This window comes from Otolemur garnettii, unplaced genomic scaffold (assembly GCF_000181295.1).
Source record: "Otolemur garnettii isolate 467f Iridium unplaced genomic scaffold, OtoGar3 scaffold00015, whole genome shotgun sequence".
Lineage (NCBI taxonomy): Eukaryota > Metazoa > Chordata > Mammalia > Primates > Galagidae > Otolemur > Otolemur garnettii.
Window position 1 is genome coordinate 16,010,527 of NW_003852410.1, and position 25,020 is coordinate 16,035,546.

At 40.9% G+C, this 25,020-nt stretch overlaps 1 protein-coding gene across 7 annotated transcripts in view; it reads left to right on the top strand.

The window, feature by feature from the left end:
* Positions 1 to 25,020, top strand: part of FOXP1 (forkhead box P1) — a 610,533-nt gene that overhangs the window by 446,125 nt on the left and 139,388 nt on the right. For all 7 annotated transcript variants that reach the window (XM_023510637.1, XM_012802528.2, XM_012802529.2 and 4 more), the window contains one exon: positions 10,024 to 10,125. In XM_023510637.1, the coding sequence (XP_023366405.1) occupies positions 10,024 to 10,125 (102 nt within the window). The remainder of the gene's footprint in view (positions 1 to 10,023; positions 10,126 to 25,020) is intronic.

The following is a 25,020-nucleotide window of genomic DNA, read 5'->3' on the forward strand; positions in this document are numbered from 1 at the left end:
TTTAATTTAGGATCTTCCACACAGGGAGGTTATTACGCTACATTTGCCCCAGTGTTTATGCTTCTCATTTCTTAAATTTTTACTCTGGTGTGCTCTTTTGCTATTTGCAATAAACTGCATTAAGAAGTGTAAATTATTAAAGAATATTATGATTCCACCCTTCCCCCCATCTAATATTTGGCCAAAAGTGAGTTGTTTCACAGTTTGGATTTTTATTTTTGTTTGGGCCTTTTCCACCTTCCCATTTCTGTTTCTTTTCTTTTGTATTCTATCTCTAGATGTTGGAATGTTGCCTCAAAGTCATTTTCACTCTTTGCTTCTTTGCCCAAAATTCCGGCAAGAGAAGGAAGGTACTTTGGGATGCAAAGCATTTATAGGTGTTAATTGCTTCTTAGGGCATCCTGAGTCTGAGTATGCGTGACTTATATTACAAGAATAAAAGGAATACAGCATCATGTTTGTTTGAATGGGAGCAGGTTCAGTGTTACTAGTAAAATCATGGAAAAGCCTCCATTATTTTTAGCATAATCCTAGGCAGATCTTCCATAGGTTTCAAAATTAGCAAGTCTCATTCCGAGGCATAAAAAATAATGTAAATCTGAATTATTCATAATGAGAGTTGCTGGGCTGCACCCTCATAAAAGGCAATAGCAGAAAACAGTGGGTTAATACAATGAGTTAATAGAGCCCTTTGATGCATTTCTCCTTAGGTCTGAGTCCCATTGTTTTTAAACCTCAGGAACACTGAGAAGAACTGGGCCGAACTTAAGTACTTATTTTTAAACATAATCTAGTTTTAAACAAGGGGAAACGAGAGTTTGATGTACCATCCAACTTGACATTTTAGACATTTTCTGATAAACTTCACTCTGTGTTACTTCATTGCAATGCTAATGTTGCCGACAATCATAGCGTCCCAGGCTGTGATCTTGTCAACTTTCCTGAGCTAAACAGGCTCAGGCTTGGGCAGTGCTTGAATGGAATTCCTCCAAAGACAACTCAGGTGCTGGAGACTCAGTGGTAGTGATTCAGAGTCTGGCACTGGCTCCAGTAAGGAGCAGCCAACCAGTGCTTCAACAAGGTGGTTATAGGGCCCTGTGTTAATAGAAGTAGGAGTGTGATGGTTTTTTTTTTTTTTTCTTTTCTTTCTCCCTCCCTCTTTCTCTTCTAAGAGACTTCAAACAGACTTCCTGACTGTTTATAGCCATTAAACTTATTTTATCTGGTTTTGCAAGAGGATCACAGATTCCCTCTCTCCCCCTTTTTTTTTGTCTCATGAAAATTTCTATCTCTTACCATCTTGGGTGGGAAGTGTCTTCTATGTGCCTTTCAAATAAAAGCAGCTACTCATAATTGCAAGTGAATATAGGGTTTGCTGAACCCATTCTGCTTCCTAGGTGTCCTTGGGAGGCTGGGCATGTAGCAGAGTGCCTCCTCCCATCTAGGGCCTTCTGGTATCTCTGTGTCCACATCTCAATATAGTCACTGCATGGGATGGCCTTTTAGCCCATAGCTTTAACACTTGGCAAATCATGATGTGATGTATGAACTCTGTTGCACAATCTCCCCATCCCACTTATTCAACAAAATAAAAAAAAAGCAAATATTGCTTTTTATGGGTTTTTGTTTTATTTTGCTTTGTTTTTTTAAGACAGAGTCTCACTTTGTCACCCTGGGTAGAGTGCTGTGGTGTCACAGCTCACAGCAGCCTCAAACTTTTGGGCTTAAGCAATTCTCTTGCCTCAGCCTCCCAAGTAGCTGGGACTGCAGGTGCATGCCACAGCAGGTGAAGCTTCATCTGTATTTACAGCTGCTCCGCATCACTTAGATCACCACCTGAATGCCACCTCCACACCATTAAATTCTCACAGGAGCATGAACAGCACAAGTGAGGGATCTAAGTTGTGCTCTCCTTATGAGAAGGCAAGGCCTGATAACCTGAGGTGGAGATGAAATGTGCCTAAATTTCATCCCCTGTCCCAGTCTCTGAATAATTATCTTCTATGAAACTGGTCCCTGGTGCCAGAAAGGCAGAGGAGCCACTGCTCAAAGAATATAAAATCATTTCTGAGTGTATTTGTGAAACTTAGTGTTGGAAATAAATACAGAAAAGAAATGCAGGCTGGTGTGGGATGTGTGATCCACGTGCCAGAGGGGACACTTTGCTGTGGCCTTATCTCTGCTCCGTCGGCACACACAGGGATGGCACCACCCATGACCCCCGTGACTGCATCTCCTTCTGCAGTTAGGATAGTGATGACAGCAGAGAACTTTGACTTTCCTATTTCCTGTCCTTTCTGAACTTAACCCGCAATGTTAGCATGGTTTAGAGTGGAGTTTACTGTGCTCCAGTTTTTCTCCATGCCTATTTTGATACTGTCTCTTAAACTTAAGTGCAAAGACTGTGGAACCTTTTAAGAAATCTCCACAAAATGCCCTACCTAAATACGAAGTGTTATTGAAAGCTTTGTAAGCCTGGGATCCTTTGTCTAGCTGTCAGAACTCTGAGGATGCGTGATGCTACAGGGAATCTTTCCCTTCTAGGTCACTGATTCAAATCCAGTATCCCCACTGATGTCGGGCTGTGCTCTCAGCTGTGTCTGCTTCTTTCTGGGCGTTGAGTCAAGTGAATTTACTACCAGTGACTGTTCAGAGTCCACACCCTTATTTGCAGTCTCAGAGTAGACAGACCAAGCAGTGACAGGTACAAAGAGGTGGTTCCAGGCTCCCTGATGAATGGTTTTTACCTCTGTTGTTTTTTACTTATGGCACCAGGAACAGACTTGATGGTCTGCTGCAGTGATTTCTTTCCTTGTGTATCTGGCATTTACATGGTCATTAGAATTAGAATCTCTCCGTGGGCATGTAATCACAATCATTAGAATCTCTTACTTTCCCATTGTCTTGTGATAACCAAGGGCTCCATTTGTAAAATACCATGTTTTTTTTTAAAAATTAGTTTGGAGAACCAGCTCCTTTGGAATGCTTGTTGATTCTGTAGGAACACTTACATTTCTGCAGAGCCACTGTCATTTCTTTTTCTTTCTTTCTTTTTATTTTATTTATTTATTTATTGAGACAGAGTCTCACTTTGTCACCCTTGGTAGAGTGCCATGGTGTCACTGCTCACAGCAACCTCAAACTCTTGGGCTCAAGCAATTCTCTTGCCTCAACCTCCTGAGTAGCTGGGACTACAGACACCTGTCACAATGCCCAGCTGTTTTTAGAGACTTGGTCTCAAATTTAGGAGCTCAGGCAATCCACCCACCTCAGCCTCCCAGAGAATTAGGATTACAGGCATGAGCCACTGTGCTGGGCCTCTTCTTTTCTTTCTTTCTTTCTTTCTTTCTTTCTTTCTTTCTTTCTTTCTTTCTTTCTTTCTTTTTTTTTAAGTGATTTAAGTGATTTTTAAAGAAGTCTTTCTATCCTGCACTAGAATGATTGTTATGTTTAAAGCAAAAGGGGTGATGCACTTTCCCTTCATATTCAGTCCTGGGTCTTACAACAGAATGATTGTCAGATTGTGTTAAGTGATGAGGACTTGTGTTAAAATGGTAGTTGGTTCCCGGGTTGAACCAAGATATCACATTAGCTTAGGCGGAAAGGCTCTCCAGAGGGACTTAAGTGTATCAAGAAGATGAGAATTAAGAGAGAATGTGCCTTCTACTGATCTTCCCATGCTCTGTGTGTTTTTTACTAGCTTTTCCTCCCACCCCCATATACACAGTGACTGTTGATTAGTCCATGAAATTATCTGAGAAACAGTTTGATCTTGAGGGGTGGGGATAGTGTAGGAAAGAAATTAGAGGAAGGATGGGTGACTCAGATCAGCCTTTAAAGCTAGAAATGGGACAGTTTCTCAGGGCAGACACGCCAACCCTCTCTACTGGCCAGTGAGGCACAAGCTGTCTTTACTCTGAGGGTGCTCGGGATCTCACACTGATGGGGGATCTCACACTGACGGGGGATCTCACACTGATGGGGGATCTCACACTGATGGGGGAATCTCACACTGAGGGGGGATCTCACACTGATGGGGGATCTCACACTGATGGGGGATCTCACACTGATGGAACTGCTGTCAATTACCTATAAGAAGAAACACAGACACAAAGTTTGCAACAAGTTTTACAAAGTTCCAGATAGAGGAACACATAAATATATTTTCTTTCTGAAAACTCAATATTAAATTTCAGCTGTAAGAACAGCTAATTAATAATGTTCTTCTTAGCTGAACTCTAAAATTGTTTTGGGGAAGTGATTGAAAGATATTATTTGCATAATGTAAAATTCAACCCAGTGGAATCTTTAGGGGATCTCAGAACACAGATAACAGTCTGAGACAGGTGTTGGCAAACTTTTCCTATAAAGTGCCAGATAGGAAATATGTCAAGTTTCAGGGGCCACTCAGCCTCTGTGTAAAGTATTTGACTCTTGTTCTGTAGCACAAAAGCAGGTATAGATGGTATATAAGAGAATGACTTGCCTGTGTTCCAATAAAACTTTATTGGTGGGTACCAAAATTTGAATTCCATGTAATTTTCACATGCCATAAAATATTACTCTTTTTAATTTTTTTTCTCAGCTATTCAAATAAGTAAACACCATTCTTATTTGCTGGGCTGATGTATGACAGATGATATAATAGACCCATGACCAAGAACTTTCCAGTTAGTCATATTTTTTCAAATCCTCCATGTGTCAGTGTCTATCTCAGACCCTGTCGCAAAGTATGTTACACAAAACATCTTCATAAAGATTTAACAATATTTTTTATACTTCTACCAGCTTGCTTTATGTGTGTGTACATGCGTATCCAAATCATATTTTATATAAACTTGATGATGTTTCTTAAAATACGGTAGACATGTTTTTGAGCATCAGCTACCTTCATAAACATGCTAAACATAGGATTACCTCGCCCCTAAAATGCACGCACCTGCTATGAACTTGAAATGTAAATAACTGAAGAGTTGTAAACATGCTTATGTAAAACATAATTTGTAAATAACAGATGGCACTTATTTACTAAGAATGTGAAGGTACTGATGAGAATGAAGCTATCTTGAACCAATAGAATGGAAAGTGTGTCAAAGATGCCCATGTTCCCAGTTAGCATAAAACATGGTCTACAAAACTGGCAGCCGGCACCAACCTCGCTGACTCTCTCTTGAGTGCTCAGAGGCGGCGGTGGACTGTGGTATATGGCAATTCCAACCTGTTGTACAGATGAGGGCATCTCTGGGAGATGGGCCAATCCATAGACGAAGGTAGGGCTTTCCTAGGATAGCCTACAGAGCCATTTATTTTAGTTTGTTGAAGGAAAATAAATGTGAGTGCATACAACTGGTCTCTGAGTGTCTGCTGGTATCTTTCACCTCCACTCTGTGACATCCTCAAACTGTGTCTTTACTGTAACTCAAGCCTAGTGCTAAAATACAGCCCCATGTTATCCAGTGCCAGGCAATTGTCACATCTGTTATAAAGGAAGTGTTGACTCAGCCCAGCGCAGGAACCGCCACCAGAAATAAAAGGTCTCCAGAGATGGAATCGAACCTTTTAAGTTATTTACATTAGCCATTGATCTGGAACTTGAGTCAAACTTGATCCTTGGCTCTTAATAGAGAAATTCTTTCATTTGTTCGTATCCTTTCTCTCTCTCTTTTTGCCTTTCTACTGTTTCCTGGTTCTTTCCCTTCCTCCTCTCCATCTCCCACTGTCAAACATACACAAACACATGATCTACACGCCTCTTTATTAGATCCAAAGGATCTAATTTGATCTTCAAACGGTGTATCCTAGGGGACCGTTCTCTAATTGTGGTTGAGATAGTGATACGAAAATAAGAAGAGTCCATTCTCACTCCTCAGTTGTACTGAAATAAAGACGATCTCTAAGGTTTAGACAGCGGAGTCTGAGATGAAGACTTTAATCTGGTTGTGATGCACTTAACAGGCAAAAATGGCTGTCAAAGTCATCGTGTCTGGGAAGCACAGTCAGCGTTGGGCTCTGGTGCAGTTTCCAATGGGGGAGCTCATCAGTCATTCCAGATTGTCCACTGATCAACAGTGAACATGATAATAAGCATTTTTGACTTTCTACAAATGGGAGATACCACAGACATGTATTTTAATGCCCAAATACATGATCTTGTTCACTAAGGATTTATTGTCCCTTTTGCCTGTGATAATTTAAAATGTAAATGACCGTGATTTATATATCATGGAAATTAGAAAAAAAAAATAGCCTTTAGTGGTTGATTTCAAAGCATGGTAAGAAGTCATATTCAATTAGGTTTTAAAACTCTTGCTGAGACCTATAGTGATTGTAAAATTAATTTTAATTTTATTTGGGGGTAGGTAATCCTTTGCTCCAACTTTGTTAGCATACTCATGATAATACCAAGGAGTTACTGTGGGGTAATAAATAACAGTTCTTGTCCGAAGGAAGCATCTTCTGTCTTATGCCGTCTCCCTTTCCCAAATACGTGAAGTTATTTTACTCGTGTATATTCATCGGGAGCTGAAATTTGGGAGCTCATTTGCACATCTTTATCGTGTGGTGTTCTCCATTCAGTAGGTTGACTAAAATTTCCCTTGGGTTCATACAAGTTTCTAAACCTTTTCCCCCTGTGCTTCTGTCTTTGATTATTGTCTTTAATGGGGCTCTGTATGAAATGATGTGAAGTAGCTAAGGTTTATTATGTGATTATGTTAAGTTCATGCACTCTGTGTTGAGTCTTGAAAAGGATGTTATACATATAAATGACTTTTTTTTCCCCCACTATCAAACCAGCAAAATAAGTCAGAGGATTCCAGTAGCTATTTTGAAAGGTACAATCATGACACAGAGCCAGTAAACATTGGTTGAAAACTTAGGCTTGGGTTCACTACTTTCTTTTGCGTCTGTGCATTTATGAGAGCAGGCTCAGGTAAGAATAGTTACGTGTATATGTGGCTGTTGTTTCTTAAAGACACTTAATATCTTCCCCTTGGCTGAAGTGAGTTGACGTTAGCTTCTCTGGGACTTGATTATTTAAAAATTGAGGATGTGTTTCTCCCAGTATTTGGTGAAGTTAATGTGGAGTCTCCGTTCGTAGCTTTTTTTGGCTTGTTCTATTTTAGTGTTAAAGGCAGGTGACCTTTCCCCTCTTGCTCATCATCTTTCTTTGCACTCTGTCTTTTCACTGTCATCCGCAGGCCCTCCGTCTGCCTTTCCAGCCAGCAGCCAGACTCTTCTTTGCTGATCAGTCTATTACCCTGGGAACTCTGACGGTAGCACTTAAAATATATAACAGTTCCCTTTCCTACATTAAAAAGCCATAAAACCTTCGTGGGAAATAGCTAAGGGAACATACATAGTAGGAGGAGAGGCTTTTGCTCCTGCAGGCACCTTGCAGAGGGGACTATTTTTCTTATATGATATAAATGAAATCTTCACTCTGCCCACTTTCACACCTACGCGTGTACTGAGCGTCTCCAAGGAGACGAGGAAACCCGGAGTCCAGCGATGGTGGCTCCTCCGCTGAGACGGCAGGCTGGAGTCGCAGGCAACCCTCCAGGCGTCTTGGCTTCCAGACGCCCCTCTCAGACAGCCTCTTTTCTCGAGGCTCTTCCAGGCAGGCTTTCTCGAACATGTCTCTCCCTTCACAGATGAAATAGCCTGAGCATTGCAGCTGAAGGGCTGGTCGTGGTGAGTTCAGTAGGCAGAAGGCCTTCCTGGGACAAGAGGGCTGCTGTAGGGAGGTGGGATGGAAGGGTTCCACCTGTCCCAGACTGTCTCTCTGCCATCTGCTCATCTGTGCTTCTGTTTCTTTGCCTTCCTTGGTGTCTACTAAACACAAAGGCACCACTGAACCTTAGAAAGCGTCTTAAACATATTGTCTGTTACACCCTTGTAGATATGAGCCCAGTTTAGTGAGATTGTTCTTTGGGAGAAGTACGACTGGCAGAGTCTACTTTTTTAGGTATCTGCCCTGAGCTGCAGTCCTCTGGATCATTGTGTTTTTCCTTGAGTTCAATGCCCAGGAACCCCCAGACCCTCATATCTTTCCCCCATTCTGTCATTGTTTCTATGAATCTTCTCACAAATGTAGGCATTATTTTCTTAAATAAATGAAGTGTATTTCTCTTTAAGGAACACACTACCATCCTAAGTCCATTATGCTGACTTTTCAAGACTATAGTACCCATAGTATCTTTCCTTTTCTTTTTTTTTAAATCAGGGGAGTACATGAACACAGCCCCCACAGCATCAGAGTGTCAGGTCTTTAGATGATTTGACCACATCTCTGATCTTTATGTACCTATTCTTCTATGCACAAATAATCTAGTTACTGAATAGAAATTATTATTGACATAATCCCAAAGAAATACTATTTCGTCTCTAAACTCAAAGTACATCATTTAATGATCATTCTTAACATCTCTTCCATGTGTACATTCTTTTTTTTTTTTTTTGCAGTTTTTGGCTGGGGTTGGGTTTGAACCCGCCACCTCCAGCATATGGGGCTGGTGCCTTACTCCTTTGAGCCCTTGTGTACATTCTTGATTCCCAGCTGAATGGACTCAAGAAACTTCACTTCCACATGATTTTCTTTTTTAACAAAGTATCTACAAATGTCAGTGATCTCTTGTTGATCCTGCTGCCTTCTTTAGAAAGGCGTGTGTGGCTGTTCCTGTTCTTAATTCTTTGACAGTGAATGTCTTCATGAGGGTTTATTGATGATACTTTTTTTCTCTTTTTCATGTTAACTTAAGCAATAAGTAATTGCTTATTTATTTATTTATTTTTTAGACAGTCTTACTCTGTTGCCCCAGGCTAGAGTGAAATGACATCAGAGCTCACAGCAGCCTCAGACTTCTGAGCTCCAGTGATCCTCCTGTGTTAGCCTTCTGTGTAACTGGGACCATAGGCTCCTGCCACTATGCCCAGCTACTTTTTCTATGTTTAGTAGAGATGGGATCTCACTCTTGCTCAGGCTGGCTCAAACTCCTAAGTTCAGACAATCCACCCATCTTGGCCTCCCAGAGCGCTAGGATTATACCGCATCTAGACTAACTTTTTTTTTTTTCAATAGACAAGATTTCACTCTGTTAACTAGGCTGGAGTCAGTGGAATGATCATAGCTCGTTATAACCTTGATTTCTTGGGTTCAAGTGATCCTCCTTCCTCAGCCTCCCAACTAGCTGAGACTATAGTTGTGCACTGCCATACCCAGCTAATTATTTTTATTTTTTGTAGAGACGAAGTCTCATCGTGTTGCCCAGGCTAGTCTTGAGCTGAAGTGATCCTCCTGCCTTGGCCTCCCAAAGTGCTGGGATTATAGGTGTGGGCCTGCTTGAACTTTGATTGTCAATCCTTATGTTCAACATTTTGAAGCATTCTCCTTTTTTTCTTTTTGTTTTACCTTTAATTCATACACCACATCCCTAATTCTTTTTAAAGGAACAACCCTCTGTATTATAAACTAGAGGGATGGTTTGTAGTAAACATAACTAGTTCTGTTCACAGGTGCACGGTGTCCCCTCGGAGATGACTAGAGGTCGGATTTGCCATTTTTCTCTATCAGTTCCCTCCGTCACTCTGTGTATGTCTCATCTGTTTTGATCTTCTTCCCAACTAACCTAATCCATGTGTTGAACTTGAGTTCCCAAGTTCCCCCAAGAATAGGTCGGAGAGCGAAGGTGCCCCCAAGACGGGCCTTATGTTGTCTCCCTGGTTTCTGTTTTTGCCCAGGTTCCTCCTGGCCTCTCCCCCACCCTTCCTCAAAGTCTCAATCATCCGTGCTCCCAAATTTTAGGACAGCTTTTTGGTAGGGATCAAGTGTCCGCTCAGCTAAATTACTGTGCCTGGGAACTGTGGATGAAATTAGCCAAATCAAAGGCAATGCAAACGACTGGTGGGAAGTTTTATAGGGAGATCAGGACCCAGTCCCAAAGTGCACTTCCCGGAATCCCGTTCTGAGGGGCTCATGAACCTGTGTAGTAGTAACGCAAGTGGTTTCTTCTGTCTCCTCTCCAGGCTCTTCAGGTGGCAAGACAGCTTCTTCTTCAGCAGCAGCAGCAGCAGCAAGTTAGTGGGTTGAAGTCTCCCAAGAGGAATGACAAACAACCAGCTCTTCAGGTAGCGCTTCTTCTTCTTCTTCTTTAATGACATTATACCCTGTGGGACAGCTGATGAGCAACCTAGGAGCGGAATGTGTTGAAAATTGCAAATCCCGTGAGATGTTCTGCAGAAGGTGCGTTTTTACTTTACCCGCAGAGTATGACATTTGGGGGAAAATGAGTTTTGACCCATAGTTACAGTGTCAGGAGTGAGGAGACCTACTTGATTATTCAATATAGTAGGAAGGTGAGGAGTTGCAGGTGTTGGGCTAAGAGGCAGGGTAGGTTACCAGCGAGGAGAAGCTCACCGTGCTCAGAATTATCATCCTATTCTTTGATGTTGGGGCTAGAAAAAAACACACTTCAGTGAGTAGTTATCTAGAGGTGGGATTTTGCACACACACACCACCCCCCCCCCAGGAGACAAGGAGCAATGTCTGCAGACATTTTTGGTTGTCACACGAAAGGGGAAGGAGGAGCTACTGACATCTAGAAGGTACAGGCCAGGGACAGTGCCTAACCTTCTCCAGTGCACAGGGGACGAGATAGAATGATTCGTCCCAAAGTGTCCACAGTGTCACCAACTGTTACTGGGCCTGAGGATGGTGTGGTACTTTTTAACAGTATACCTTGTAATGGGTATTAATATATATTCTTCATTGGGTATGTTCAGGATGTTTCTGAATTATTAATAAGAAGTGGTGAAACGTTTTTATGGAAACATACCCCCAAAAATATTTTTTAGCAACTGCTCATTTAAGACACGTTGAAGACAAGGAGTTAATGGAATTGAAGATGGAGTGAGTTTATGAAAATCTTATTTGGATTTTTGGATTGAAGTAGAAAATTGTAATAGAGGTTCGGAGAAACTCGAATCTGGGTTTTCATGCTCACATCCAACATAAGGTACCTGAAGGTCCTAAATGGGGCTCAAACTACTTTCAGGGGGGGCATCCCCAGCATGGGAGGCTAACGAAGGGTTTCTTACATTGGGAATTTGGGAGCCAAACCCATAAGTGGTAGCTAATGAATTGCATCACGTATAACTTGGGGCCGGTTAATGTGATCCCAAGTTCAATCTAAATTCTAGCTTGTGTTGACTTTCCACAGGTCAGGGTGAACCACTGCCGGTTCTCAAGTTATCCTGCAAAGACCAAACTGACCTTGGGCACCAAGTTCTAGTAACTTCTACATGTACTTGGGAAACTGTCCCTCTCCAGGGAAATTTCAGCACTGTAGTGACACTTTATTGGAAAGGTTGAATGACAATGTGCGTTGTTTACTAACACTTCTGAAAACAGTTATTTGGTAAACCATCACCAGTCTGTGTGCCTTTTAATGTGTGTGCATGCGGGGGACATTTTTAATGAGGCACAGTGCCATTGAGAGCCTGTGTCAGGTGCTGTAAGGAGTGCTTTGTTGTGCAGATATCTTAAGAACAGCTCTGGAGGATGAAATATGACTGTGTTGACCTTTCAGCTGTGAGCTTATTTGTCAGGATTCAAATAAGTTGAAAGGATCAAACTGAACAGTTTCCGTAGTCAGACTGGGAATTGTGTTTCAGAGGTCAGCAGCAGAGGCCACATTGCAGATTCCATAACATAGCCAATTGTTGGTACATATTAAAGTACTGGGGCAGCTCCTGCAGACAGAGACACAATTAAAATTCTAATTTATTAATGTATACAGGGAGCTAGCCCAGCCTGTCACTCAGTGATTCAAATGACTGTCCATTCTTTTTTGCCTCCCTCTTGGAGTTCTCGCAGCCTTAAAAATATCGTGAGTCCTCTTGAGTTTATCAGACCTCAAGTGCATTGGAAAAATGAAAATATATTATTGGGGGGAAGAGCTTACACATAGTAAAGCTTTGGTAAGAGATAATAAAACACACACACAATCTGTCTGATCACACTGCTCTTCAGTATTGAATATCATTTGTGATTTTTTTATAGTAGACTTATTTTCCCTCATACTTGCTTTTTTAAAACATATGGCATTTTTAGGTAACTTCTCTTCCAAGATGAACGAAGTTCCTTTGGGGCTAAATATAAGAAGTAAAGTTTCAGGGGATTTCCTTTTGCGGCCTCTTTTTCTTCTTGTCTGTTAGGAGGTTTTTAGCCACCGTGCAGGAGAGTATGATACAGAGGGCTTCGTTTTTCTTGGCAAGGACAGTGTCAAAACCAACCTAACACATTCTGCTGAGCACTTCAGTCTGTATAAAAAGTGGGGGAAGAGGGGGTGATCTTGAACGCTGGTTTTGCTAAAGAAGATGTCTTCGAGTCTTTTTCCGACCCCCTCCCCCCAAGTGGAGGAGTTGACAAGCAGAGATTTTAGACCAGCTTTTAAGAATCAGGCTGGGGGGAAAAGAAAAAGGGTTGGTTGAATGTGGCTGAATGTCTCCTCAGCTGCCTGGGTAGGGTTATGCAAATTCACTAAGCTTTATTAGGTTGGCTGGCCTTCCACAAACAGAGAGGAGAAATTACTATCCTAGGCCACATGGTATATTACCTCATTATAAAAATACGTATCTAAACTTGGAGATTCACGGAAGGAATAACCTTCATATTTAAATATATCTTGCCATGCCGTGTCCTCGCCGAGGCATCTCAGCCGGAGTGGCTGTGAAATGAAAGGGAAATCCTACAGCAAATCTCAACAGTGCTCATCTCTGATCTTCTTACCCTTCATAACTACACTGAGAGACCTAGTTTAGCAAATTTCAGATCTTCTGCATAGAGGAAGGCTTGACAGGGAAGAAGGATTTGATCTGCTGATAGCTTGAGGAAAAAAAAAAAAAGAAAGAAACCCAAATCCCCAAATATACTGTGACTCATATTTTAAGCATATCTCACACTTCCCTGCTCTGTGCTTGGCAGCGCTCTCTGGTTTCACAGGCTGATGATACAAACAAAAGAAAATGGAAAGTTAGAGGAGGCTATAAGTGGTTACTCGATAGAGATCATAAAATGTAGTCAAACATTACCAATTTGGACTAATTTCAGGGAGATGAGAGTAAATAAGAGAGGCAGGAGGCTTTGGGGGACAGATACACACACTGAACCAAGTCTGCGCTGGCCACATTTTTGGCTTATGTGATTTATTAATGAAGGCATTAATTGGGTAGAAATACTGCTTCCCAAGCTCTTGAAAAATATTCTACTTAGTATCCTATCTTTTCACTTCAGTCTATTAATTTGCTTTGCAAATTTTTTTATGGATGATAAAAATGAAAATTGAAATTTGGCCCCACCATCAATTCAGAATCAGAATGATATGAATTAATTAAATGCAGTTTCGTGAACGTTTCCAAAAAAGTCCACAACACCCTGGCCATCTTGCTGGTGTTTGTAGGACACAGAACTGTCGAAGCTACAGACCCTGCCTTCAGGAGGCTTATGAATTGTAAAAGAATTAACTGCAGGACGAAAAATTATAGGTGAGTAAAAATAGTGGACTCTCTTCTATAAATATTTATGTACTTCTGAAGATTGCTTAAACAAGTAAAATAAATGCTTAACAGTGCAGGTGTACTCATAACCTCAAAAATGTGTAACTGTACTGGCTGAAGATTAATTTGTGAGTAGATGAGCAATTTTATTGATCAAATTTTGGAACTTTGACCACCGTTTCTGGGTAGTAATTCATTTCGGTTCTTTAAGCATTTTAGTTGTTGGCACGAGTATGTAAACTGGAAGGAAATCAAATGACACATTTTCTCCTAAGAAAGTAAAAGTACATGTGTATTCTGGCAGCGTTAAAGTTAGGAAAGAAAGTAAACCTTGTGTTGCTTATAGTGGAAAGCTGACCACAGTTTCAGGCCGTCTATAAAGAATTTGAACTTGAAGCCAGTCATCTGATAGTTTTCCCTCCTGCCCCTCCTCTTCCTTCCAAGGTTATGTCATGTGTAAGCATCCCGCTCAGGGCACCTTTGCACCTGAAGGGAGGATGTGAAACCCACTAGAAGGCCAGCCTTTTAGTCCACTTGGAAGCTCAGAATTATAATGAGGACTCCTGCTTTAAGTGGAGGTGATTAAAATACAAGATTCAGCAGGTGTTTTTTAGCATTTTTATTTGCAGTTATATAAAACATGCTTTAGGCAGCATTTTTGCTTTGCATTAATGCCACATATAATCTTAGTACCTCGTATCATTTCCATGTTATTCACTGAAGAGTAAATTGGTAGGAGGAAACCTTTAAAGGAAACTACAATTTTTACATCGTGGATAGTGAAATGGAATGGTTTTGAAATACTGGCCCTTAAAAATATCCCTATGCACTGAATTAGTAAAGGAGATAATTCAGGAGAGAGGGCCTAATTATTTTTATTAAATTTCTAGTATTAACATCGTCTAGAATTGGAATCCTTAGCATTTTCAGTTGATATGAAGTACTGAAATGTTGATACCTTTTAAGTGGTCACTGTTATATCACATGACTTAAGAGTATCCCAAAACCCTAAAAATAAGTCTTGATAAGGAACGCTAAAACAGAGATGATGCTTTATAAATGGTTATTAATTCTTTCAGATTACGTTGCCATTAAAAAAACATAATAGAAACAGTGACCCATTCTCGGAGAATTGCACATACACACGGAATTTTGCTTCCAGTTTTAGGGGGTTCATGAACTCAAAAAGTCCATCTGGCTCAGGTTCATACTCCTGCTTAAAGACTTTTTTTTTTTTTTTCTAAAAATGGTACATTTTGTCCTTGCCTCTAAAATTCTTATGGGGTGATAATATAATGGGTTAGCTCATTTTTCATATTTCAACTTCAGCTATCTGTAGGGTACCCTGTGTCCCAGTCTGTCAGAGTCAGCCCCAGTTCATGGCGGTTGGCTAGGTGTGCTTATTAATAGTTCTCACTCTCTAAAGTATCTCGGTTTGAGCTGGGCATGTGCACCTGTAGTCCTAGCTACTCTGAAGCCTTCAGTTGAACTCAGGAGTTCAAGGCTAGTCTGGGGAACCTAGCAAGACTCTGTCTCTATTAAAAAAAAATCCCAGTTTGGACATTTAATTATTTGATTACTTACTTACGTGTATCTAAGCATTAAAATGCAAGATGATTCTGATGTTTTCTGTGTGATCATGTCTTGGTCACCACATGGCAAGTGTGCTGGATGATGAATATTTAGTCACTGCTGAACATGGGCCAGTCCCAGAGCTGCCCAGTGCTGCCGGCACTCTGCTCAGAGCATGTTGTGGGTGAGGAAAATTGAAACTTAGAGAGGTTAAGTGACTCGCCACAGAGCACACTAATGGTGACAACACAGGATAGGAAGTCAGATTTTGTAGAACCACACTTAATCAGTGTGCCACGGAGAAGTTAGCCATTGCCCCTCCTTCGAGGCGCGTTTACCCAGCACCTACTGAGTGTCATATTTTCCGTAAGTAAATTATTCTATATTCCGTCTTATAAGCAAAAGTAAAAACCAAAACAACAAGAGCTAATTCCACTGTATCTGGATTTCAATTACAAGGACTCAGATCTACATGATTATCCTGATTGTCTCTCTGAGTGTTGTGTGTGTGTGGCAGAGAGTGTGTGCAGTGAGCAGTAACAGCAATGAAAAGGTATTTCTTATCCTCAAGTCTGAAGCGCTTTTATGAGCATCCATGTGTTAGAACATGGACTAGTATGTTATAATCATTGTTGGGGCTAGGAGGTGGAGAGGGACAGGGGAAAAAAGATACTTGACTGGTCAAAAATGTGTAAATTGCTGACAAAATGACACATGTAATTAAGAGTGCTCCTACCATTTTACCTTGTGGTTTACACCTCCAGTGTTGAAAAAGAGAGTGACTCCCACCTCGCTAATTACCATTATCACTGAAATGCTAGGGTTGGAGTCATTAGTTCCATGTGCATTTAATTAGAGGAAGGCTGAAATTGGATTTAACTTATTACTTTTTCATGGATCACTTTCTTGTCATCACTTCAAATTGGATTGCAGCCCCAGGTAACTAATTATGAGAGCCACAGGATCAAGAGTGAAAAAAAGGTAATTAGGAATAACACTGTCGGACCCTTGCTGGTCGTCCACTTGTGCTTGGAGGGGGAAAAAACCACACAAGCCATATTTTGTAGTATTACAGATGAGAGAGGGAGAGGTAGGCACGCTTGCTAGGCATCATGGGAGCCTGTCACCACCCAGAGTGGTTTCTATGATATACAGCTGAGTTGACGATGTCAAATCAACATGGTTCCACAATCAGCTCCTTAATACCTAGATTAAACTTGTAAAAGCAATAGATTGGTCGTAGGTATGAGGCATCTCAACAACTGTGTAGTCTGGGGGCCTCACATACATGATTACAACAAAGCTGTCAAGATGCCTCTGAGCCAGAGTACAGAATATTTTAAGTACAGAGAGTTAGAATTTAATGAACGTATTAACGTTCCAGGAACATCACTCCTATCTGACAGGAAGACGGGTCAGTCTGCACAACTGTAAGGGGCAGGGTTTATGTATGGGAATTTTGTCAGCGTTTCCAGCATTCTGCAGTGTGCAGGCCATTGACTTTGCTTCTGGTTTTCGACCCCCTTCCCCACCCCAGATGTTGTACATGGGCTTCCTGAGGTGGTTTCTCCTTCCATTTCCATCTAAAATACTTTAAAATAAATTCTATTGTTTCCATGTGCAGAGCAGAATTCAGAACTGTAAGCAATCAATTTTATTGACATGGTCTAAGAAAATGTTGATGACAGTTCGAGGATGTGAAAGAATTGGATTTTTAAAGTCCCCAATACTGAGTATGACCAAAAGGAAAAAAAAAAAAACTTTCTGAAATATAGCCTCATTACTCAAATTTCTTTGAATTAGACTCTCCTAAGAAGCAGTTGTTCCGAAGGAAAAAAAAGAGTTAGAAGAAGAGATTCTTTCTTGATCAGCTGTGATAGCATAATCAGAAGTCTTCTTATCTAGCCTGTTGGTTGCTATGAAGGGAGAAAAAGTCTCTTGGTTTCCCAGAGATGCGAACCACCAAGCAAAGATGGTTTGAGTTTCCTTAAGTTGTTTAAAATTGTTTTCAAAGTTCTGTTAATGTAAGCAAATAGTCATGATTCAGTCTTGGGTGACTTTCAGACCTGGGTGAGCAAGGCTTGCTCATTCTTCTCCAGTGTGATGGGAATATAGACCACCACGTGCCCACCCGACAGAGACTATGACAGTATTATTCCCAAAGTGATAAAATAACTGTTCTTGGAATTATGAGTCTTTTTCCTCTGTGAACCTTCTAAGCAACATCTTAAGAACCAAATAGTAATCATCAAGTCTAAGGCAGAAAATTAAAGCTTTTTTTTTTTTTTGAACATCTTAAGTTGATTTAGAATTTTTGTACACAATATTCGTCTGTGGTTGAAAGGGGGCACACTGAGGTCAAGTGATGTAGTGTTTTCCATTTTTCCATATGAGCCTCACAGTGTGCGATAAAAGCAAACTCCTTTATTTTGTAAGTCTGCAAGAATTTCTGATGAAGTGCAGAGGTCACGTTCCCTGTCAATTTGAGTAGCCAGCATTTTTTAACTACTGTTTTTTCTTCCTTTTTGTGTGTCTTTTCTTTCCTGCCCCCACCTTGCTATAAACCGTGGCACTTTCTGACACATGCACAGTGAAGTCCTCCAATCTGAAACTCATTAGCACACAGCATTGGACCCTGTCCAGTGGTTAGAAAATTTCCTGAAGCCTAGAATAACAGCATTCGGTGCAACACCATGGACCAGAAGTGACAATGGGGGTAGCTGCACTCCCCTGGCACCCTTCCCGGTCAGGAAAGTTAGTTGACCACACAGTGCAGTGAGGCAGGCCTTGTACATGGGCTCAAAAAGTTTGATCCTTAGAGTAATACATTTCTAAAATCACAAAGCAGTATCTTTTATCCCTATCCTTATTATTTCAATTGGGTTGGAGGTACTTATCAACATTAGTTATAGGCAACTTGAAAGCAAGCCCTTCACGAAATAAGGTGAACCCCAATATCCAGGAGATCTTATTTTTCACTTGTGTAACTCTTGGGTTTTACAGAACCTGTGGATTTAGTTCATGCATGTGTGCATACATTCATTCAGACTTTACTTACCCTCACCATATTGAGAAAGCATGACCAGAATGCATGCCTCGCCTTAGGATTAGAATAATTACACAATATACCATGAATCAGGTTAATTTAAGCCAGGGTTTCAAACAGGAAACTAAGTCCCAGAAAAATAATAGTTATAATATTAAATAGCGAACATTTAATCTAGTTCTTCCTGGGAGTCAGTGCATATACAACAAGCCTGTGGGGGCAAGTTCTATTTACTATTCCCATTTTGCAGATGAGAAAGTAATAGCACAGGGAAGCTAACTTGCCCAAGGCCATACAGCTACTAAGTGGCAGAGCCTGGATTCTGGCTCACACAGCCTGGCTCAAGAATCTCTGCTTTTGGGCGGCGCCTGTGGCTCAAAAGGGTATGCCGGAGATGGCGGGTTCAAACCCAGCCCCCGGCCAAAAACTGAAAAATAAATAAAATAAAATAAAAATGATGTTATTAAAAAAAAAAAAGAATCTATGCTTTTATCTGTTATACTGTCCTGCCCCTCACTGAGCTACCACTCGGGCCCTGCAGACAGGGAAAGCGAAAGGAACCGAATCAGAGTTGCTGATGCTCAGTGCTTGCCACTAACCACCAGACAACACTGTCTCCTAATTTGGACATATGTTTATGGGCATATTTGAAAAATAGTGCTTGTAATTGAAATATGCACTTTCTAAAGGGAAATGACGCTTGGGAAAGAGAAGAAAGACGGGTATTACTCAAAGCCTGCAGACGACTCTGCAAGTAATTGTCTAAAGGCAGCCGTTGAAATTGAGAAGCAGTTTGGAAAATGTACAGTTTGGGAAATTTGTGTATCGATGTAATTACGGTAGTTGTGAGCTGATGTCATGCCTAGTAACTGTTTTTGTATTGCTTGGGTCTTTGTTACTGAGCTGTGATATCATGAGCGAACTATTATAAACATAGCATGGATATAGCATGCTTGTGTAACAAAAGATCGGGAACTTTTATTAAGTTTGTTTTCCTTGTCATATTGTAAAAATTTATTATGTGTACTGTGTATATTAGAAACAGATTTGGGTAATTCTGTCTAAATGAAGTCATCTCAGCTATTTCCAGACTGTCTGTTTTTGGTTGTGAATAATTTTCATACATCAGATGGTTGTCATATTTAGTCGCTCTCAAAATTTTAAAGAGAACATATCCCATTTTGAACTTTTGGTGGACTTCAGCCGCTTTGCTGTTGGGCTGGATTGTTTGAGTTTGAAATCCATGCCCAGTGAATTACAGAGACTGGATACTGGTCCCTTCTAAAGAGTCTAGGGTTGCTGTCTTCTATTCCTGACTTTCCCCCCACTTCATCAAAAGAACAGATTTTTAACTACTTCAGTAGTAGAATTTAAAGCTGCCAGGACACAACTGGGCAAAGAGTGCCAGCCCCTGTCCTTACACGTTACATCCCATAGAGCAATTCTGGTAAACATTCAAGAAGACAGAGCCCAACATTTATTGCTGTTCATGGTAAACGTGGATTTTAAATGGGTAGTTCAGAAACTTTGGATGACTTGAGCCTTCCCAGCTACTCTCCTCTGGTGCTTTTGCTGCCAAGAACCAGAATATTCTGCCTGCTGCTTCGACTTTTTTTTTTTTTTTTAAACCAGCTGCTTTCTTGCCTAACCTCCCCCAAGTTTAGCTTTTTGCTCATTATTTTCTTAAATTTTATCATCATTAAATTCAGTAGTCTTGCCCTCATCCTTACCTTAACCTGACTGCCCTCCTGGTAACAGGTTGCTTCGACTTAGTTGTTCTTTTTGAAATTGGTTTCTTGTAAACTTCTTCAAATCAGTATCCCCCAGCCTCCATGCGGTTCTCTTTCTGCTTTCTGATTCCCTCTAGGAACCCAAGTTTACTCTTTACTGGAAAAGAGGGAAAATATTGACCCCTTCAAGGGCACCTGTGCTCTGTGCTGGTTCCGGGAGCTCCAGCCCTGTGCCCCAAGCCTGTTTGTACTTCTCTCCAGGGCCCATCCATGGCTCTTCCTTGGCTCCCCATCACGTCAATTTCAACATCTCTAATCCAACAGATCCCTTTCCCCTCAGGTCTTATTAGTCAGAGTCCTTTGAGTCATCATTGCCTTATGAATTCCCATTCATCCTCACATCTGCCATTTTTCCTTCCACTGGTGTCTTCTGTCCCTTTCTCTTTGTTTCCTCTGCTGCTACTTTATGCTAGACTCAGCGCTACCCCTTCAGGTGTCAATGAATTGCATCTTGGCAAAGACTTTATTCCGATTCTGCCCCCCACCCCCCCAATCCCCAAAGCATCTTCTCATGTGCATCAGACTTCCAGCCTGTCCTCATGTGGTCTTCCTTTTAACAGACTGCTGTGCCAAACTTTGCATGGTCTACTGTTACATACTATACCATGTCTAAATGCTGCTGCCTTCATCTAGTTTCTTAGTATTCTAGCTTTACGTTAAATTAGATGTCCCAAAAAGAAGGTTATAACCTTCTGACTAGGGAGAGTGGGCAAGAGTCGAATTTAGAGTCATAATTCCCTTTGTAAGGAGCTGAATATGAGCATGGTCCATTCGATAACATTTCAGAGTCCCCAAACTCCAGATTTGCAGACAGTGCCTGCTTTATTGCCTGCTGCTTATAAAGAAGACCCTTGGTGATTAAATTGTTAGTTGAATTCCAGGAGAGTCTCTCTGTCTGCTTTCTTCAGAAAGAAACTGAAAACCACTATTATGAAATGTTTTCCTGTTTCTGAGTTCTCTGCCATGTCATCCTATGCTTTTTTCCCCACTGGTGTCTGTTGCTGTTACTGGCTGTAGGACCTGAAGGCTAGGTGCTGCCTTGTCTGTACACAGAGGCACTGCTTCATCAGACCTAATGAAACTGCTTTTAATAAGACATCAGTGAAATTATGTCTGGCCTATTTTTTATTTGATAGTGTAAAGGACTTGTTATTTATTCTAGAAACAGAATTAAAAGTCAGAATAACATAATATTGCACAGAGCAAGGAGGTTTCATTGTGATTGCCAACTTTGATCTAGATACAAAGTGACTCTACCTAGAAAGCTGTTTGAGGGACTCTGGATCCAGTGGAATCCCAGGGTTGATTAGTCAGGTCTGCATGGCACTGGAGTTGCAAGTGGTGGTAGGTACAACGTGTGTTTACCGAGGTTTGCCATTGACTTATCTGCCATAGTTCTGATCACAGAGTGGAGAAGTACTTGGGATTACTATTTTCTTTCTTCTGGGAAGGCTATTAGATTCCATAGTAATTGTTGAAATGTCACCTAAAATTTAACATGCACTTTGTATTTCTCCCTGTAGCTTTACATGAGAGTTTTAGATATCTTAAAACCACATATGTCTTCTTGACCATACCTAAAGTGTGATTTGTCCTTTAAAGCCATAAGATCTATTACGCTGGGCCACCACACAAGCTCCACAGGATGGTCGAGTTGTGGAGATTTGTTTGTCAGAACATGTTGGAAAATGAGGCAACATCGCATTATGATCGATGCATGGCGTCCAGTATCAGACTGCGAGGTTTAAGTCCTAGGACCACCCTCACTCCTGTGTGGCCTAGGTAAAGCAACTTAGCCTCTCTGTAATTTCTTTTTCTCATCTGGAGAGGTACAGTTGGTAACCTCACCTATTAAAGGCAATTGTGAAGATTAAATGAATCATGTATGGCAAGTATTTGCAGAGTATTCAAAAAGTAGTAATTTCTCAGAAGAGTTAGCTCTTTTCATAATTGTATGAAAAACTTTTCTAAGGGAAAATGACAACCTGTTAGCCTCTAGTTTTATTTTAAGTCAGCTGGAATTGGTCACTATTCATGTGCTTGTTTGAGCAGTGTAGTGGGGACTCCCCTTTGCTTATGATCAACTTGGTAATTAGATTTGATGGAAAGACATCAGGTTCCTCGTCTATAAAATGGAGTGATCGTAGCACTTACCTGTCTCATGATGCTGTTGCAAGTACCACGGGAGGTGATGTACGTATAGTGTCTTGGAAAGACATAGAATAAGTTCTTAGTAAAGGTTAGCCGCTGTCATCATCCCTGCTACTTAATATTGTCAGCATTATTTTGATGGGGCGTTATTTTCTTAATTCATGTTAGGCTTAAATGAGGATCATGCTATTATAAAAATTCAGCTTCATCTTCCCAGAACTTTCTAGGAATTAATGCTGGGTAATCTAAACAGCCAAGGAACACGTCTCTAATCTGAACTCTAATTGAAGCTGTGGCATTTTGCGCCATGCCTGACGTCAAGTAGGCAATATGTAGCTGCTGTACTTCTTTTATAAATGACTTAATGAATGAGTTGGTGAATAAGCGAATGATGAATGAATGAGTAAAGTATCTAAGCCAAAAAGAAAGAGAAAATGATGCTGCTTTTGTTGAAGAAGCTACAGACTGGTCTCGGGTTCTTTCATTTCTCGGAACATTGCAAGCCCATAAATACAATATTAAAAGAATCCAGTGTCAGCCCTGCCCAAAATTTCTTTGGGTTGATGAAACGAACCTTGCTGGGTAGGAAGTGAGAACCAGAGAACTCCTGTGTTGCAGTTAGACTGCCCTAATGCCCAGGGCTTGACTTTGTACATTTGCTGATCTTTTTAAGGTGTAATATTAATGGCACAGAACTTTAATTTGTAAGTATAGAAAATTAACGGAGACTAAAGGCAAATATACAGAAATATATTTGGTGTCAAGATTATGTTCAGTGAAGCATAGTGAAGATGGAATGGGTCATTATGTATACTTGGAGAGAAGTTGGAAAATACACCTAAATCTCTCATTTTGAAAGGAATTGGTTTACTTGATTATTTGCAACAGTATCACACTCAGGAAAATCCAAGACAAATGAAGGCAACACAGAATTTAATTGAGCTATTATTTTGCAGACTTTGGCTTTGTTTCAGACAGTCTAATCAAATTGAGCTTGGTACAAATAACTAATGTTAAACGCAGCCTACCAGCAGATGTTTAAAAGGAGTCTAATTGGAAAATCTACATCCTGGATTTAGTCTGTCTCATTGGAAAAAATAGCTTCAAATTTATATTTTTGAAAATGACACCCGGTGTCAAGCATTTCCAGAAAAGATAAAGTTTCCTTCAAAGACGTTTGGTGCTGGGGTGGAATTGTCTTGAATCGTCAAAGGTGGCACTCTACAAATTAAATTCCTTGGAGATCCTCCAGCTCAGTGCCATGTAGAGTTGTAGAGAGAAATCTCTTTTATCATATTACGTCACCAGAGTCCAGTTACAGTTCCTGGATCGTGTTAGGAGCCCCTGTGCTGTAATTTATAATGAGCCCTTGCAAGTCATGCAAGGCACATACTGATTGATGACATTTAAAGGTACTGTCAAGGTGGCTAGGTAATGAAGTTGACCTTCCCCCATTGCTGTCTCTTTTTCAAGTTTGTGTATATAAACTATTTCACCTGCTGTGTCTGCTTGGAACTTTTTATCGTCTCTACGAAAGGAATTTGGTATAATAGTAATTCTTTTCTGCCTTTAGACCAGGTGTTAGCAAACATTTTCTTCCTAAAGAGCCAGAGAGTGGACAGTTTTCTCTTTGTGGGCCATACGCTCCCTGTGGCCACTACTTCCTGTGATGTTGTCATGCCAGAGTAGGCAGAGACAGTGTGCAAAGGAATGAGCATGGCGGGATTCCAGTAAAAATCCACTTGTGGACGCTGATATATGATTTCATATGATTTTCACATGTCTATCATGAGCCATTCTTCTTTTGGGTGTTTTTCTTCATTATTTGAGAATATAAAAACAACTCTTAGTTCAAAGGCCATAAACACGCAGCAGGCTAGACTTGGGCTGTTGTTTGCTGACCTCTGCTTTACTTGGATGGATGTGATCCTGCTGGTTGTTCATTGAACAAAGATGTCTGATTGAGGGGCCGGTGAGGGCTGAAATCCAGAGTCATTTATCAGCCATGCACCCTGGCTCAGGACCGGGGCTGTGTCTGTGTGGAGGAAGAGGCATCCGTTTTCCCTTAGTACAGAGGAGCCTCCCAACACTCGGCTCCCCTTCCTTCCTCCTGTCTTGGTCTGGAGTCTGTCCACATGTTAAGGTAGGTGTAATGGTGGAACTAGTAATTTTTTTAATCTTTTGAGATTCAGGAGAATGGCCTTACCTAGTGCCTCACTAAAGTCACTATACACAGGAAAATAGGAAACTGTAGCTAAATAGACCTTTATTTATAGGTCTGTTTACAAAATACCCCAAAATTGTACAAAGAGGTGCCCAACAAGTAGAGAATATTTTATAAATACTTTGTAAAGTTTTTGGAATGGATATTTTGTAACTAAACATATATTTAGGTATAATTTCTCATTTTCCTTATGGATGGTGACTTTAGGTGTGACTTTGGAACACCTAAGAAATCACAAAAGCCACCCTTTCAAGACACCTTACTCTCACCTATCTGAATGTTTTCATAATATACCTGACTTTATTACATTAAAACATTCACTACTATTGGCCAGAAAAATGTCTTGCTAGTTATCTAGATCTGCAGTCTTAAGATGCTTATGGCTCTGCCTGGACTCCGTGACATAATGGTGCTGCTTCAACACGGAGCACCCTCCAGTGCCCAGTCATCTGCTAATGGGTGTTTTCTCCATTGTTTGCATTTTGACCTCAAGCATGTCTGATTTTGGCAAAGTGACTTGCATTCTCATGCCTCCAGTTTTGGGGTTTTTTTTGGTCTGTAAAAGCGCTTCTCAGCTCGGTGCCTGTGGCTCAAGTGGCTAAGGCGCCAGCCACATACACCTAAGCTGGCGGGTTTGAATCCAGCCCGGGCCGCCAAACAACAATGACAGCTGCAACAAAAAA